Genomic DNA, 14,315 nt, shown 5'->3' with positions numbered 1-14,315 from the left:
TCTTCTCCCAGAGTGTGATAGAGTGCAACAGTCAAAAACTCTGAGGGGTTTCCCTTCTCTCTGACTGTAGAAGATGATAAAGGGCAATCAGCCAAATCAACTCAACTCAGTAGGAAGGTTCAGTTTCCTTCAGTAGTTTCTCAGTAGCTACAGAGCCTGATGGGTTCCATACAATTCTCTTAGTGATTTAACGCTAAAAGTAGCTGTTTTATTGTTTTTCTTTCAAATAACAAGGACTGTCTTCATATCCTTTCTATCCAAATAACTTCTAGGTCCTTGATCTTTAGCGATACATCCGGGCCCCTCTTGAGTAAATGCCCCATATCTAACTCAGGTGGAAAAATTTGAATTTTCCATTCTATCATGTATAATACAAACAATAGAGGATTTTCCTGCAGACTCTAAATAGCTCTCTCATTAATCATTTCTCAGCAATATCTTTTAGAACTCTGAAAATGGTCATATGTAAATGAAATCATGGACCACAGTGCCTTGCATCTAGTTCTATGTTCAATCAGTTGTTACTGTTGTTCAATTCTGTCTAAAAGGATGTATGGGATTTTCTTGGCAAAGATACTGGAGTGGTTTGCAATTTCCTTCTCCAGTGGATTAAGGCAAACAGAGTTAAGTCATTTGCCTAGGGTCATACAGTTAATGAATGTCTAAAGTCACATTTGAACTTAATCTTACTAATTCCAAACCCAGCACTCTATCCACTGAACCACTTGGCTGCATCAAGCGCTTGTACCTTTTAATTGATTTCAATAGGTCTTCTTTTCAGATTTATTTGAGGTTTTCAAAACAGTCTCAAGCTACTTTTCTTAGAAAAATATCCTTCCTCTTCCCTTGTCAGCAACTGAAATATTCAGGTACAAAAGGGGCAGTACCCTAAGGGGTAGGGTAGAGGGAGTGGGGTAGAAGGTATTTTTCTCTGGGTCAAAAGAATGTGATTTTGATATATTTTATTACATGTTTTGAGAAGAACCTTTTAGGGAAAATAAACGAACAATAAACTCAATGTTTTAAATAACTCATACTCTATTGGGTGAATGTGAAGATGTGATATACTCTTTTTAAATACATTTTTATTTATTTTGACAAATATTTCCTAATTACATGTAAACATTTAAATATTCATTAATAAAATTGAATTCTAAATTCTCCCCCTCCTTCTAGCTGCTCCTTTTTTCACAACTCTTTCTCCATTGAAAAGACAAGCAATACATCATTTGAAGATATGATATAATATAGAAAATAACTTGTGAAACTGGGTCAGTAATGCATTGTTAGTGGAGTTGTGAAAATGATCCAACTATTCTGGAAAGCAATTTGGAACTATGCTCAAAGTGCATGGTCTTTGATCCAGCAGTGTCTCTACTGAGTCTGTATCCCAAAGAGATCGTAAAAGAGGGAAAAGAACCCACATGTGCAAAATTATTTGTATCAACTCTTTTTGTAATGGTAAGAAACTGGAAATTGAGTGGATGCCCATCAGTTAGGGAATAGCTGAATAAGTTATGGTATATGAATGTAATGGAATATTATTGTTCTATTAAAAAAATTATGTCTAATTTCAGAAAAACCTGGAAAGACTTAGTTGAACTTGATGGGGGTGAACTCTAAAACTGTGTACCCTTTAATCTGTAAAAGAAGGGAGATTCAGAGTCTCAGGACCTTCTCTGGGAAAGCATATCTTCCCAGACAAGTTAGTTAAGCAGTGCCATTCAATTGGGAAATCTTGATCAAAGCACCCTCCATTTATCTTTTTGGAATAGCTCCGACCCTCTTCAGGAAATTCCAGATTCTGAAAAGATTTTGGTCTGACAATCAGTTCAAACTGCCCCTAGCCACCAGCCAAGATTTGCTCATAAAATAGGTTGCTGTTCACACACTCTTTGCTAATCTCTTCATTAAGAATTTGCCGGCTAAGGGAATTCCCTCTGGGTGAACAATAAAACTTCCTTTTGCCGCAAATAGATGTCGGGTTCATGAATTCTTTCAGTTAGACCTTCACCAAGACCAGAGGGGATTCTCACATCAATTCTCACACCTCAATTCTCTATCACTAGAACCGCATCAAAGTGATGCTAAGTGAAGTGAGCAGAACTTTGTACACAGTAACAAGGTAAAGTGATGATCAATTGTGATGGGCTTGGCTCTTTTCAACAATGAGGTGATTCATGGCAATTCCAATAGACTTGTGATAGAAAGTGCCATCTGCATCCAGAGAGGGAACTAAGGAGACTGAATGTCGATTAAAGCATAGTATTTTCACATTTTTGTTGTTGTTTGCTTGTATCTTTCTCATGTTTTTTCCCTTTTGATCTGATTTTTTTTGTGCAACACGACAAATATAGAAATATGTTTAGAAGAAATGCACACCAAGAATGGTTGTGGCAGCCCTCTTTGTAGTGGCCAGAAACTGGAAACTGAGTGGATGCCCATCAATTGGAGAATGGCTGAATAAATTGTGATATATGAATATTATGGAATATTATTGTTTGGTAAGAAATGACCAGCAGGATGATTTTAGAGAGGTCTGGAGAGACTTACATGAACTGATGCTGAGTGAAATAAGCAGGACCAGGAGAGCATTATATGCTTCAACAACAATACTATATGATGATCAATGGACGTGGCCCTTTTCAACAATGAGATGAACCAAATCAGTTCCAATAGAGCAGTAATGAACTGAACCAGCTATGCCCAGCGAAAGAACTCTGGGAGATGACTATGAGCCATTACATAAAACTCACAATCCCTCTATTTTTGTCCACCTGCATTTTTGATTTCCTTCACAGGCTAATTGTACACTATTTCAAAGTCCAATTCTTTTTGTACAGCAAAATAACTTTTTGGACATGTATACATATATTGTATTTAACTTATTCTTTAACATATTTAACATGTCTGGGTCAACCTGCCATTGGGGGAAGGAGTGAGGAGAAGAAGGGGAAAAGTTGGAACAAAAGGTTTTGCAATTGTCAATGCTGAAAAATTACCTATGCATATATCTTGTAAATAAAAAGCTATACAATAAACTGGGGAAACATTTTTATAGTCAAAGGTTCTGATAAAGGACTCATTTCCAAAATATATAGAGAATTGACTCTATAAGAAATCAAGCCATTCTCCATTTGATAAATGGTCAAAAGATATGAACAGACAATTCTCAGATGAATAAATTGAAACTATTTCTAGCCATATGAAAAGATGCTCCAAGTCATTATTAATTAGAGAAATGCAAATTAAGACAACGCTGAGATACCACTACACACCTGTCAGATTGGCTAGAATGACAGTGAAAGACAATGAGGAATGTTGGAAGGGATGTGGGAAAACTGGGACACTGATACATTGTTGGTGGAATTGTGAACACATCCAACCATTCTGGAGAGCAATTTGGAACTATGCTCAACAAGTTATCAAACTACGGATACCCTTTGATGCAGCAGTGTTTCTACTGGACTTATATCTCAAAGAGATCTTAAAGAAGAGACAGGGACCTGTAGGTGTAAGAATATTTGTGGCAGCCCTCTTTGTAGTGGCCAGAAACTGGAAACTGAGTAGATGCCCATCAATTGGAGAACGGCTGAATAAATTGTGGTATATGAATATTATGGAATATTATTGTTCGGTAAGAAATGACCAACAGGATGATTTCAGAAAGTCCTGGAGAGACTCACATGAACTGATGCTGAGTCAGATGAGCAGGACCAGGAAATCATTATACACCTCAACAACAATACTATATGATGGTCAATTCTTGTAATGGGCTGAGGCTTGAGTTGATGCACTGAGGTCCCAAGCACATGAGGCTAAATAGTAATTGGACCATACTCTATTAATATATATACTTGGAGAAAGAATGGCCCCCGCCCACTCTTTGTGCAAGTCCTGATGTGTTGTATAGGAAATGGCGATTTTGTTGGGTGGAGGCAGGGGAGTGGAAAAGGAAGCTGAAGGAGAGGCTGCGGGCTGGTGTCTTGACACAGCTGCTCACATTGCTATCGCAACCCCCCTCCCCTCCCCTTCACCTCTGCTGGCTGGCTTCCTGTCGCAGCTGCCCATATTGCTATCACAATCCCCCTTCACCTCAAAAAGAATAAACATTGAAGATTTTCCCCTTCACCTGAATTCCTGACACTGGCTGATTTTAAATACGTGGTCATCACAAATTCTGATGGACCTGGCCATCTTCAGCAATGAGGTGAACAAATCAATTCCAACGGTTCAGTAATGAACTGAACCAGTTTTATCCAGTGAAAGAACTGGGAGATGACTAAGAACCATTACATTGAATTCCCAATCCCTATATTTTTGCCTGCCCGCATTTTGGATTTCCTTGACAGGCTAATTGTACAATATTTCAGAGTCCAGTTCTTTTTGTACAGCAAAATAATGGTTTGGTCATGTATACTTATTTTGTATTTAATTTATACTTTAATATATTTAACATCTACTGGTCATATTGCCATCTAGGGGAGGGAGTGGGGGGAAGGAGGGGAAAAATTGGAACAAAAGGTTTGGCAATTGTCAATGCTGTAAAATTATCCATGCATATAACTTGTAAATAAAAAGCTATTATTAAAAATAAATAAATAAATAAAAAGCTATAATAAAAAATAAATATAAAAAATTTTAAAAAGAAGAAATTCACACTTTTAATCTTTATCAGATTGCTTGCTGTCTTAGAAAGGGAGGAGAGGGGTAGAGAAGAAAATTTTGTAAAACAAGGTTTTGCAAAGATGAATGTTGAAAGTTTGCATGTATTTGGGAAAATAAAATACTATTTAAAAAAAATAACTTGCAAAAACCTATTTATTCCCTCCTCATGTTTCAAGTGTATAAATAGGTCACTCTCATAACATTTTTATTGCTATGGAAAAATAGTCATATAGGTCAGTAGTTGCTAATGTCTTGTCAGCTGCTATCTTTTCTATTCTTTTAGGATCTTCCTTCTTTAAGATCTCTTGAAAACTGCTCTCTGAGTGCCTTTAAAAATATGCTATCTATAGATTTGGTATGTATATATTTAAAGAGATCAAGTCATATAACACAAGTTCATTTAAATATATGTCCTTACTACTTCTGCACAATCATTTTCAATTGTGCCCTATTCTTTGTGAGCCCTTTTGGAGTTTTCTTAGCAAAAATACCAAAGTGGTTTAACACTTCCTACTCCAGCTACTTTTCAGATGAGAAAACTTAAGTTAAACAGGATTAAGTGACTTTCCCAGAGTCACACAATTAGTGTCTGAGGCCAAATTTGAATTCACAAAAATGAGTCTTCCTGAATCTAGATCCAGAGCTTTATCCACTACCTTATCTAGGTGGAGCACATAAGATATTTGAGTCCTAGTATGGTGGTTCTGTTCTTGTCACAGGTGATGATGATGATAATGTTGATTTTATATATATATATATATATATATACATATATATGTATATATATATATATACACACATATATATGTATATGTGTGTATACCTACATAATATATATCAACATATATCTATATATTATTGTAGATCACAAATAATCAATTGCTATATATTGTTGTTTGTTACTGATTGATTGATTTCTGTGGTTCTTCTGGTTTCATCTACAAATTACCTCACAGTGATCTAGCTTAGTTTAATCACCTACCAACATTTCTTCAGGCTTGTTTTCTATTGAACTGAGTATTGCTATTTTGTGATGTGATTCTACTTGTCAGCTTCCATGATGCTTTCTGTGATGCTGGCCAGAGATAAAAATAACCCTCTAAATCAGTGTTGTTCTTTCTTGAATGTCTCTCTGGTGGCTAATGATGTACTTCCTTGGTTCTGTCTCCATATTGTGGTGATTGCCTTGTAACAGGTAAGCTTAGCTAAGAAATGCTGATGATTGGAATTAGTTTTGTTACTTTCCCCTGCCCCTTTTTCAGAACTAATACTTTCCCATTTAAAGAGGAAATATCACTGTATAAATCAATGGACTATAATTCATTAACATGGTCTATATTAAAAATCAATTCATCTTATTCAATAGCCACTATGTTCAAGACACACCACTCTCCAACATCTTTGAGAACACATGAATGTTCAGTGAACAATACTAGAGAATTTGAAGAAATCTAAGAACCTCAGGCAAAATGCTAATATTCTTCACAAGAAAAGAGAGGTGAGTAAACATTTAAAGATGAGGAGAAAGGATAGAGATTCAGAGCATTCTTGGTATGTGCTTGTGCTCAGCTGAATTTTCTAAATCAACAAAGCATATGTTCATCCCATAAATGCCATCTCCTTTTGCATTTGGCTTGGGGAAATAGAATGTTTCAATATAAACATCTCTATAGTGTTCATCATCGTCATAATATCTTACATTTCACTTTTCTCAGTGTTTCATACTGGTGGAAACTACCAGTTTTCCTGTTTTGAGTAACAGGCCTGAATTGTAGATAAGATTAAATATACATCAACCTTATGTCCAAGCACATTGGGGTATTTTAGAGTTCTGAAAATTTACTTCAAGAAAAGCAGATTTGTCCTATTTATTATATTGACAGCATTGGCTTGGGAAATCTGGGTTCCTTGCTAAACCAAGCTAGACAATTAAAGCAGACAATTCTATAATAGCAAAAGTCTTTTAAGTATTTTGTCTTCCTTGATTACATCATGCCTTCTTTTGTTCTCTAATTAATCTTTGTGTTTAAGTCAAGCCTCCCAAGCACAAAAAATGTTCTATCTTGTGACTTGTATATCCTCCCCTCTTCCAGCCACTTCTCTAACCTACCCATCCTTTAAAGCCCAATTAACTTTTATTTCCTCTCTGAATCCTTATCTGTCACTTCTATCCAGTTCTCTGAATTTTTAAAATTCCCTTAATTTGACATGACTAAATGCCATATTGTACTCTTCATTGTTGATTTTTGGATGTTTATTTTCTTTCCTCTAGTTATATCGCAAATTATCTCCTGCTTCTTTTAAATATAACACAGTATCTCTCAATCATAAGGACATTAAAGGTTCCTCATTTTCCAGATGAGGAAACTGAGTTCCAGGGAAATCAAATGAGGTCACAGAGATAGTAGAGAGAGTTCTGAACTCTATCAAGCCATAGTTAGCTCAGTTCAGTGGCAAGATTTAGATCAGGACAGCTGGCAGTGGGAAACCTAGGTCTTTTTAAGCTAAGGTTCTTTCCAGTTCTTGGTTTGTCTGAGGCACTGCTTATTCAGTGAATAAGGTTAAGTAAGAAATGAGGCAAAGGATGGCCTCTTTTACCTAGACAAAAAGCTATGTACATCTAGATATTTATATATCTAGACCTCCATATCAATATGTATCCATATCCATCTATCTATCTATCTATCTATCTATCTATCTATCTATCTATCTATCTATCTATCTTTATATATATCAGTCTGGGAGGAGAAAATCCTCAGGGATATGGCCAAAACAGAAACAATTGATTGCTCTTTATACTTTCTGGGAGCCATCAAAATCCAAAGACCAAATGAGGCTTGGGCTGAGTGAGATTTGGGTTTAAGATATAGTCAAGTAGCTCCTTTTAAAGCCAAATAGGCTTCATCAAATCTGGCTTTCCAATGCCATATTTCAAGAAATCCTACTACATGAGGCAAAAGAGTTGTCTCAGTTTTTTTAAAAATGGTGCAATAAATAAATATGGAAGAGGAAAAAAAAAAAAAGAAAATCTAGCCTGTAAACTCATGATATTTTGCTAGGTCTCAACATTCAAAATTTATATTCCTTTGGGCAGAGCAGATACCAGTTTACTTGTGGCTAGAAGCAGCTAAAGTACAAATTCCACAAACCAACTGCAGATCCCCCACTTACAGGCAGATCCCTCTCTTTGGTATTTGCAAAACTAGCAATCACAATTACATTTCTCATTTTCACTGATTTTTATACTTGTTTCCCCACTGGCATTGGTCTATACATCTGTAATAATGAACTCCACCCCAAATACCTTCTAGGATTAGTCTAAATAAGGAAACAAAAGAAATGAAAAGTAAGGAGCTCTTCTGGGGTTCTCGTTTTTTTCTTGGTGTGTTGCAGGAAGAAGAGTACAGGCCAGGGAATTAAATCAAAGGATCTGAGTTCAAATTCACTTCTGATATTTATTGCTTAGGTGAACTTGGGTGAAACATTTACTTTCCATGGGCCTCAATTCCACTTCTCAAAAATAAGAGGGTTCATCTTAATGACTTCTGAAGTTCCTCACAGGTCTAGGTCTTTCATCTTATAATCCTTTTTAGAGATTAAAGAGGGAGATCTGGGAAAGTTCCTCATTCTTAAAGTCAATTCTCTTCTTATTCTCTTCTTACAGTCAAATTCACCATTGCCCCAGCTCACTACAGGATAAAGTAAGGGCAACCACAAAGTCTACAAAAGTATATAAAGGCCTTCACTGCCTCCTCAATGGACGATTAGAGTTAAGCCATTTCTGACACAGGTTTTCAATATGATAAGTATTTTTCTCTGATAAGTACAGCAGTGATTAAGGCCCCAGTCAGCCAGTGCAGAAAAGAGAATCCTTTCTAACAGCTCAAATGACTGCCTAAAGTATTAGCCATTAAGATAAAAATTATTCTTATAAGCCTAATCAAACTGTTTGGATAATGTCAGAATAACATGAATGCCCCAAAAGTCAATTTCCTTTTCCTTATAAAAATAACATTTTCAATAATGTGACATTTTAATGAAATGTTTCTCTTTTACTATTCACTGATGAAAAGGAGTCTGAGGATCCACATGCTGAACAAATAAATTTGATTTTTTGTTCTCTTAAGGCCTACTCTTCCAGTTTTCTGAGATGGTCAACATGGAGGAACAGTTATTTAGCTGTGTGATGCTGGGCAAATCATTTAATATCGCTGAGCTCAAATTTCTTCTTCTGGCAAATAAGATTATTGTCTAACAGGTGATCAATAAATTGCTTTATATTACCTTAAAACCCCATATAAACATGAGCTGTTATTATTGTCATTATTATCTTAGTCTTCTCTTTTTTTGATGGAATTCAGATAGAAAGAGTGCTGGAAAATGTTTTGGAGACAAATTGCCACTTTATTATCCTTTCTTTATATTTGTGTTATTGGTAGTTGATAATTGTTTTATAGCAAGCTTGCCAAAAAACAGGGCACGCTTTTAAGTTTACTCTACACTAATAATAGTTTCTCTATCCTTCTCCCAAGTCAAGAAAATCAACAAAACAATAAATCAAGTCCTGATTTGTAGTGTTTGCACATTTCCAAAGTATAAGTGTCAAATGTCCACTGAAAATGTAATAATCTATTTAGCCTATATGAGTTGACTCTAACAAGTACATAACTGAAGCATATTGCCCATATTTTGGGGTAACAGTACACTGCAGAGATAGTCTCAAAACTAGGAAGACCTGGTTGAAGGCCTGTCTTGGGCAGGTAGTGGTTTTGTGAACCCAAGCAAGAAATTTATTCTCTAAAATTGTTCTGAAGAAGCTAAAACTGCATTGGGAATAGTAATTTCCTCGTCTGAAGTTCTTGGTATGAATGAAACCATAGGCCCAGTCCCTATATAATGCTATTTAATAATACTACTAATAATACATTAATGATAGCAATTTCCATCACATAGCTGTTCTAGATGGGGAGATTATTTCCTAATATCTTGTTATATGGATAGCCATGGAGATGGGAAAGAAAAGGATCAGATCCCCTTCTGTCTTTTTTTATTCTTTAAATCTCCTAATTCCCCTCCTCAATCCAAGGACACTAATTTCTGTTCCTATAAATGGGAAATTCCCAATCTATTTTGAAGAGACCAATGGTATTTAACTAGGGTTTTTGCTTTAGTACAGTATTCATTTTTCTTCTTTCCATTTCCTCCCAGATCAATGAAGACAGAGAAAGCCTATGCATCTTTAAAAATCTGCATTTAAGGGCCTAAGATACTGCTAGTTTTCACAGGAATTTGCTTCATCTCTCTCCCTAATATCCTTGTATGAACCTCAGAATTGGTGGATGTTTCAAGATCCCAGACTCTAGCACTTCATTTTAAACAAGGAAACTGAAGTCACAGAACTTGACTTGTTTAAGATTACATAGATAGGAAGTGGGATTTAGACATAATTCCTTTGGTACCAAATCTACCATTTTCTGCACCATAACATGCTCCTTCTTGATAGGAGAGAATACTTCTTCTTTCAAATCAGACTTCAAAAATGAAGAATAGAGCTCCTATTAGAAAGAAAGCTCCTTGAAGGCATGAGCTACATTTTGTTTCTTTGTAGGTCCCTAATGTGTAGCCTATCTACACCTATCTAAGAACCTACTGCATGGTAGGTTCTTAATAAATGTTTATTGATTGATTGATTGATTTGTTTTGGTTAGAGCCCTAGGGAAGAAAATATCTTGAGCAGTTTAATTAGAGACTTCTTGTACTCTGTTCCCTTCCTCCCTCAGTGATCCCAACCTGGATCCTTGCTTAGGTAGGATCATAGAATTTAGAATGGGAAGCAATTTTGAAAATGAGGATCCCAAAACTTAGAGTGGTAAAATAAGAATTTCTTCATTTCTTAAAATTAGCATAAATTTTAATTTATATGTTATTTTTTTAATTTTAAATTTTATTTAAATTTTTTATATTTTAATTTATGTAAGTTAAAGATCAAGATTAACCCTTCCTCTAATGCTTCCTTACGTGGATGACCTTAGGCAAAATATAATTTCCTTGGTAGAGCAAGATGGTTGTTTCAAATAGAAATTTCCATCTCCCAACTCCTTCTACTATTATAAGATCATAAACCATAGATGCACAGTTCTAAGTCTAGAGGTGATTAAAAAGATCACCTAACTCAATAGTTTTTAACCTCTGTTTATTTTTCAGTCCAGGATAATTAAGTAGATATAGTTTTAGCTTTTAAGTAGGGGCAAGGATACTGATAAAATCAAGATAAAGAAAGGAGATGCTCAATGCAGAAAACTTATTGGGACAAGTGCCTGGGAGCACTCTGTTCTCCAAGAGTATAAGATTTATTCATGGAATCCCAAAGTTGCATGGGACTTCAGTTTACTTCAACCATTATCTGCAAGTAGTCATTCAATGAAAAGAGCTCCACTGAAGGTAAAATTACTGCCTCTCAAGGCAGCCCACTCCCATTTTGGCTATTGAATTATTAGGAAGATTTTCCTTTATGAAGCCCAACTTTATTTCTTTTCATGGACCCCTCTGGCCATCTGGTAAAGCCTATAGACCTCTTATTTGACTGATTTTTTTAAATGTATAAAATAAAATAAATAGAATTATGGACACAAAATATATCGAAATGTTTAATCAATGTATTTCTTAAAACAACAGCAACACATTTATGAGCTCCTGATTAAAAACCCTTGAATCTGAAGTCCTTCCTTCAACCAACTGGTTACACCATTGTCAACGTCACTTGTGAATAGAAAAAAAGCAGTAATCAGGTCTATAATTCTTTCAGAGCCATTTCCTGAATTTACACTAAGCTCTCTCACAGTCACCTAGAATGTGATTTTTCTTGCATAATATTTCACAGGTCTTGTTCTGTATGCATTGTTAGAGGGAAAGTCTCATCAATCATGCTTCAGCTTTAAAACAAATCTCTGAGCCAGATGTGTTTTTCTCTGCTTCCCATATATCTCAATGACAAATAACTTGTAGAGTATAAGTCTTCCACATCTCAGCTGGTTATATTGCATAGCAAATCCCAGATGGTAAAACAGGATCTTAAGAATACCCTAATGAATACCCATGAATGCCCCAATATGGTATATACATTTAGTTTAATGAACATATAGCACTAGGTAGCCAAGGTGGGGAATTAGTAGACTTGGTCTGTTCTCCTCATCTGTAATAATATATCTTCACTATGAGTTGAAAGAAAAATTGGTAATTAATCATGGAAATATAGCTGAAAACCACAAGCAACAATCTAGACAGATTCCTACATGTATTTTGCTTATATTACCCCAAATCTTTATAACTATTTGAATTTTTTTTTTTTTAGTAAGGGTAATATATTTATGCTTAAGGACCTGTGATTCCATCTGCATGGCTACTATCTTTACTAAATTTTTTATTCAACACTTTCTTACATTAGTAGGACCTGCAATCACTGGTCAGTCCTTTGGGGATAAACTTCCTTCTATCTAATTAGGTTGGTCCTTATTCGAAACAACCTATTGTGAGGATTGCATTCTAAGACTTTCTGACTTGCTAGGATAAGTTGAGCTTTACTGTTCTCAATTTCAAGAATCTAGAGTCATCTTTATGCTATGAAAAGGAATTTAAGTATGATTCTAATACAGTATATAAAATATTTTAAATCATTGTTAAAAATATATCAGGCAATTGATTAAATGGTGAAAGGCAACATAGTATAGTGAAGAGTTAGCAGATGACAGTCTCCAGGTTCACGAAGTAACAATAGTTTTTACATTCTTAAATAAAGTTTTGTTGTATTTAAAAAAAACAACAACAAAAAAAATTCTTAGCTCCTGAGATATACCTTGGCTAGCTGCTCTGGCCCTCAGGTCCTAATGTGGATCTCCGCCATAGTGAATTAAAAGTCAGTCTCAAACTATCACAATCTGGTTGAATGGCATTCAAATGGGGGGAGACAACATAAATAACTAGATACATATAACAAATATATAGAGTAGATGGAAAATAATGTCATTCAGAAAGGAAATAATAATTAGGGGAACCAGAAATATCTTCTAGGAATTACAAATATACATGACAACAGATGTAGTACACAGAATTAAGACACTTAGCAGGATGACAACTCACAGTTTTATACCCAAATGAGAGTCTTAAGAAGAAACTTTTCATATATACCAAAATATTTATAACAGCATTTTTTATGATATCAAAGAATTGTAAAAAAAAAAAAAGTAAATGTCTATCAATTAGGGAATGGCAAATTGTGGCAAATGAACATCATGGAATATTAAACATACTGTAAGGAATGATAAATGAGATGAATATAGAGAAGCATGGAAAGATCTTCATGGACTGCTGCAGAATGAAGTAAGCAGAACCAAGAAAACAATATATACTGTGAATGTAATATATGTGAACAGAAAGAATAGTTATAAAAAACCAAAAGTGAATTTGCAAAATTACAAAGAACAAGCATTGCTTAAAAGCAGAAATATGAACAGACACTCCCACCACCCATCCTTTTGTAGAGGCAGGAGGTCCATAAGTGTCATTCATTAAAAATGTTTTCAGACTTTTTCAATGTTCCAAGTCAAGTGACTGGTCTTGATTTTTTTTTGCCCTTTATTTCTAATTTGAAAAAGTATCATCTGCAAAATTGTCTGAGAATATGATGCTTCCTGATGCAATATAAAAATAAACATTTTCTTTACCACCATTTACCACATGCTTTTGTCTCAAACAACATACTCTTGATTTTCTTGAAAAAACAAACAATAATAATTGCAAGGAGCAAAGAAGCAGTTTTTCCTAATTAGCATGTGCCAGAATATCAAGACAGAAAAATTATTTGTAGAATAAAAATAAATAAGTATTTCATGGAGAATGCTGTGCCATTTCCAGAAGAATACTTCATAAATGAATGGAAGTGAATTTCCTGGAGAAAATTTTTAAAAACTGATATTTGGTAAAAATACCCCTTAACAAATATTTTTATAAATTTTTTCCTCTTTTTTATTTTAGAGTGATAGTTTATTCTTAAGGAAATTACTTCAAAAGAGTTTTTTTTTAAACAAAAGAATAAAAATTTTAATAAACACATGCTAGAATTGCTCTAAATGTACACAAGGTAAGTGCATAGTGGAGAGAGGAGAATTATAGGACACAATACCATTAACATGAGTCAGAAAGCACATTTTTTTCCCTTGAAAATTATTTTTCCACTTGTCCAATTCACAAATATAGCTTACCTACCTTCATAGGTCCATGCTGATAATTAGATCCCTGAAGGAGATGCAGATAGGAGACTATGAAAATATTCACAATTGCCCACTGTGTGTTCATTCTGATTTTTTTTTAAATGTCCACAGATTATTAAACAGTTGGTATCTCACAGCCAGGGGTAACTGTTTCAAAATGCATATTTCTTGCAAAAATAAAGTTTTCAAAACATTTTCTCTAAATCCTCAAATTTTCCAATTCAAAAAGCACACACTCAGTGGTAAACAAATCCAATATAATTGCCTTAACTACTTAAAGCATCTGGATGAAGTGATCTTGAAGAGAGGGAATTGGAAGAGAAAAAAATTAAAGTTCTTACACTCTCAAAATTAACTGTGAAATTTCTGAAGTTAAAAAAT

The 14,315-nt window shown here is 34.7% G+C and overlaps 1 protein-coding gene across 2 annotated transcripts in view; it reads right to left on the bottom strand.

Annotated features, from left to right (window-relative positions):
• Positions 1-14,031, bottom strand: part of VEGFD (vascular endothelial growth factor D) — a 52,650-nt gene extending 38,619 nt beyond the window's left edge. For both annotated transcript variants that reach the window (XM_051984469.1, XM_051984470.1), the window contains exon 1: positions 13,930-14,031. In XM_051984469.1, the coding sequence (XP_051840429.1) occupies positions 13,930-14,019 (90 nt within the window). In that variant the 5' untranslated portion in view covers positions 14,020-14,031. The remainder of the gene's footprint in view (positions 1-13,929) is intronic.
• Between the last annotated feature and the right edge of the window lie 284 nt (positions 14,032-14,315).

The sequence above is a fragment of the Antechinus flavipes genome, chromosome 3 (genome assembly GCF_016432865.1).
Source record: "Antechinus flavipes isolate AdamAnt ecotype Samford, QLD, Australia chromosome 3, AdamAnt_v2, whole genome shotgun sequence".
Lineage (NCBI taxonomy): Eukaryota > Metazoa > Chordata > Mammalia > Dasyuromorphia > Dasyuridae > Antechinus > Antechinus flavipes.
Note: the sequence above shows the minus strand (reverse complement) of the source record. Positions and strands in the feature narration are given on the sequence as shown.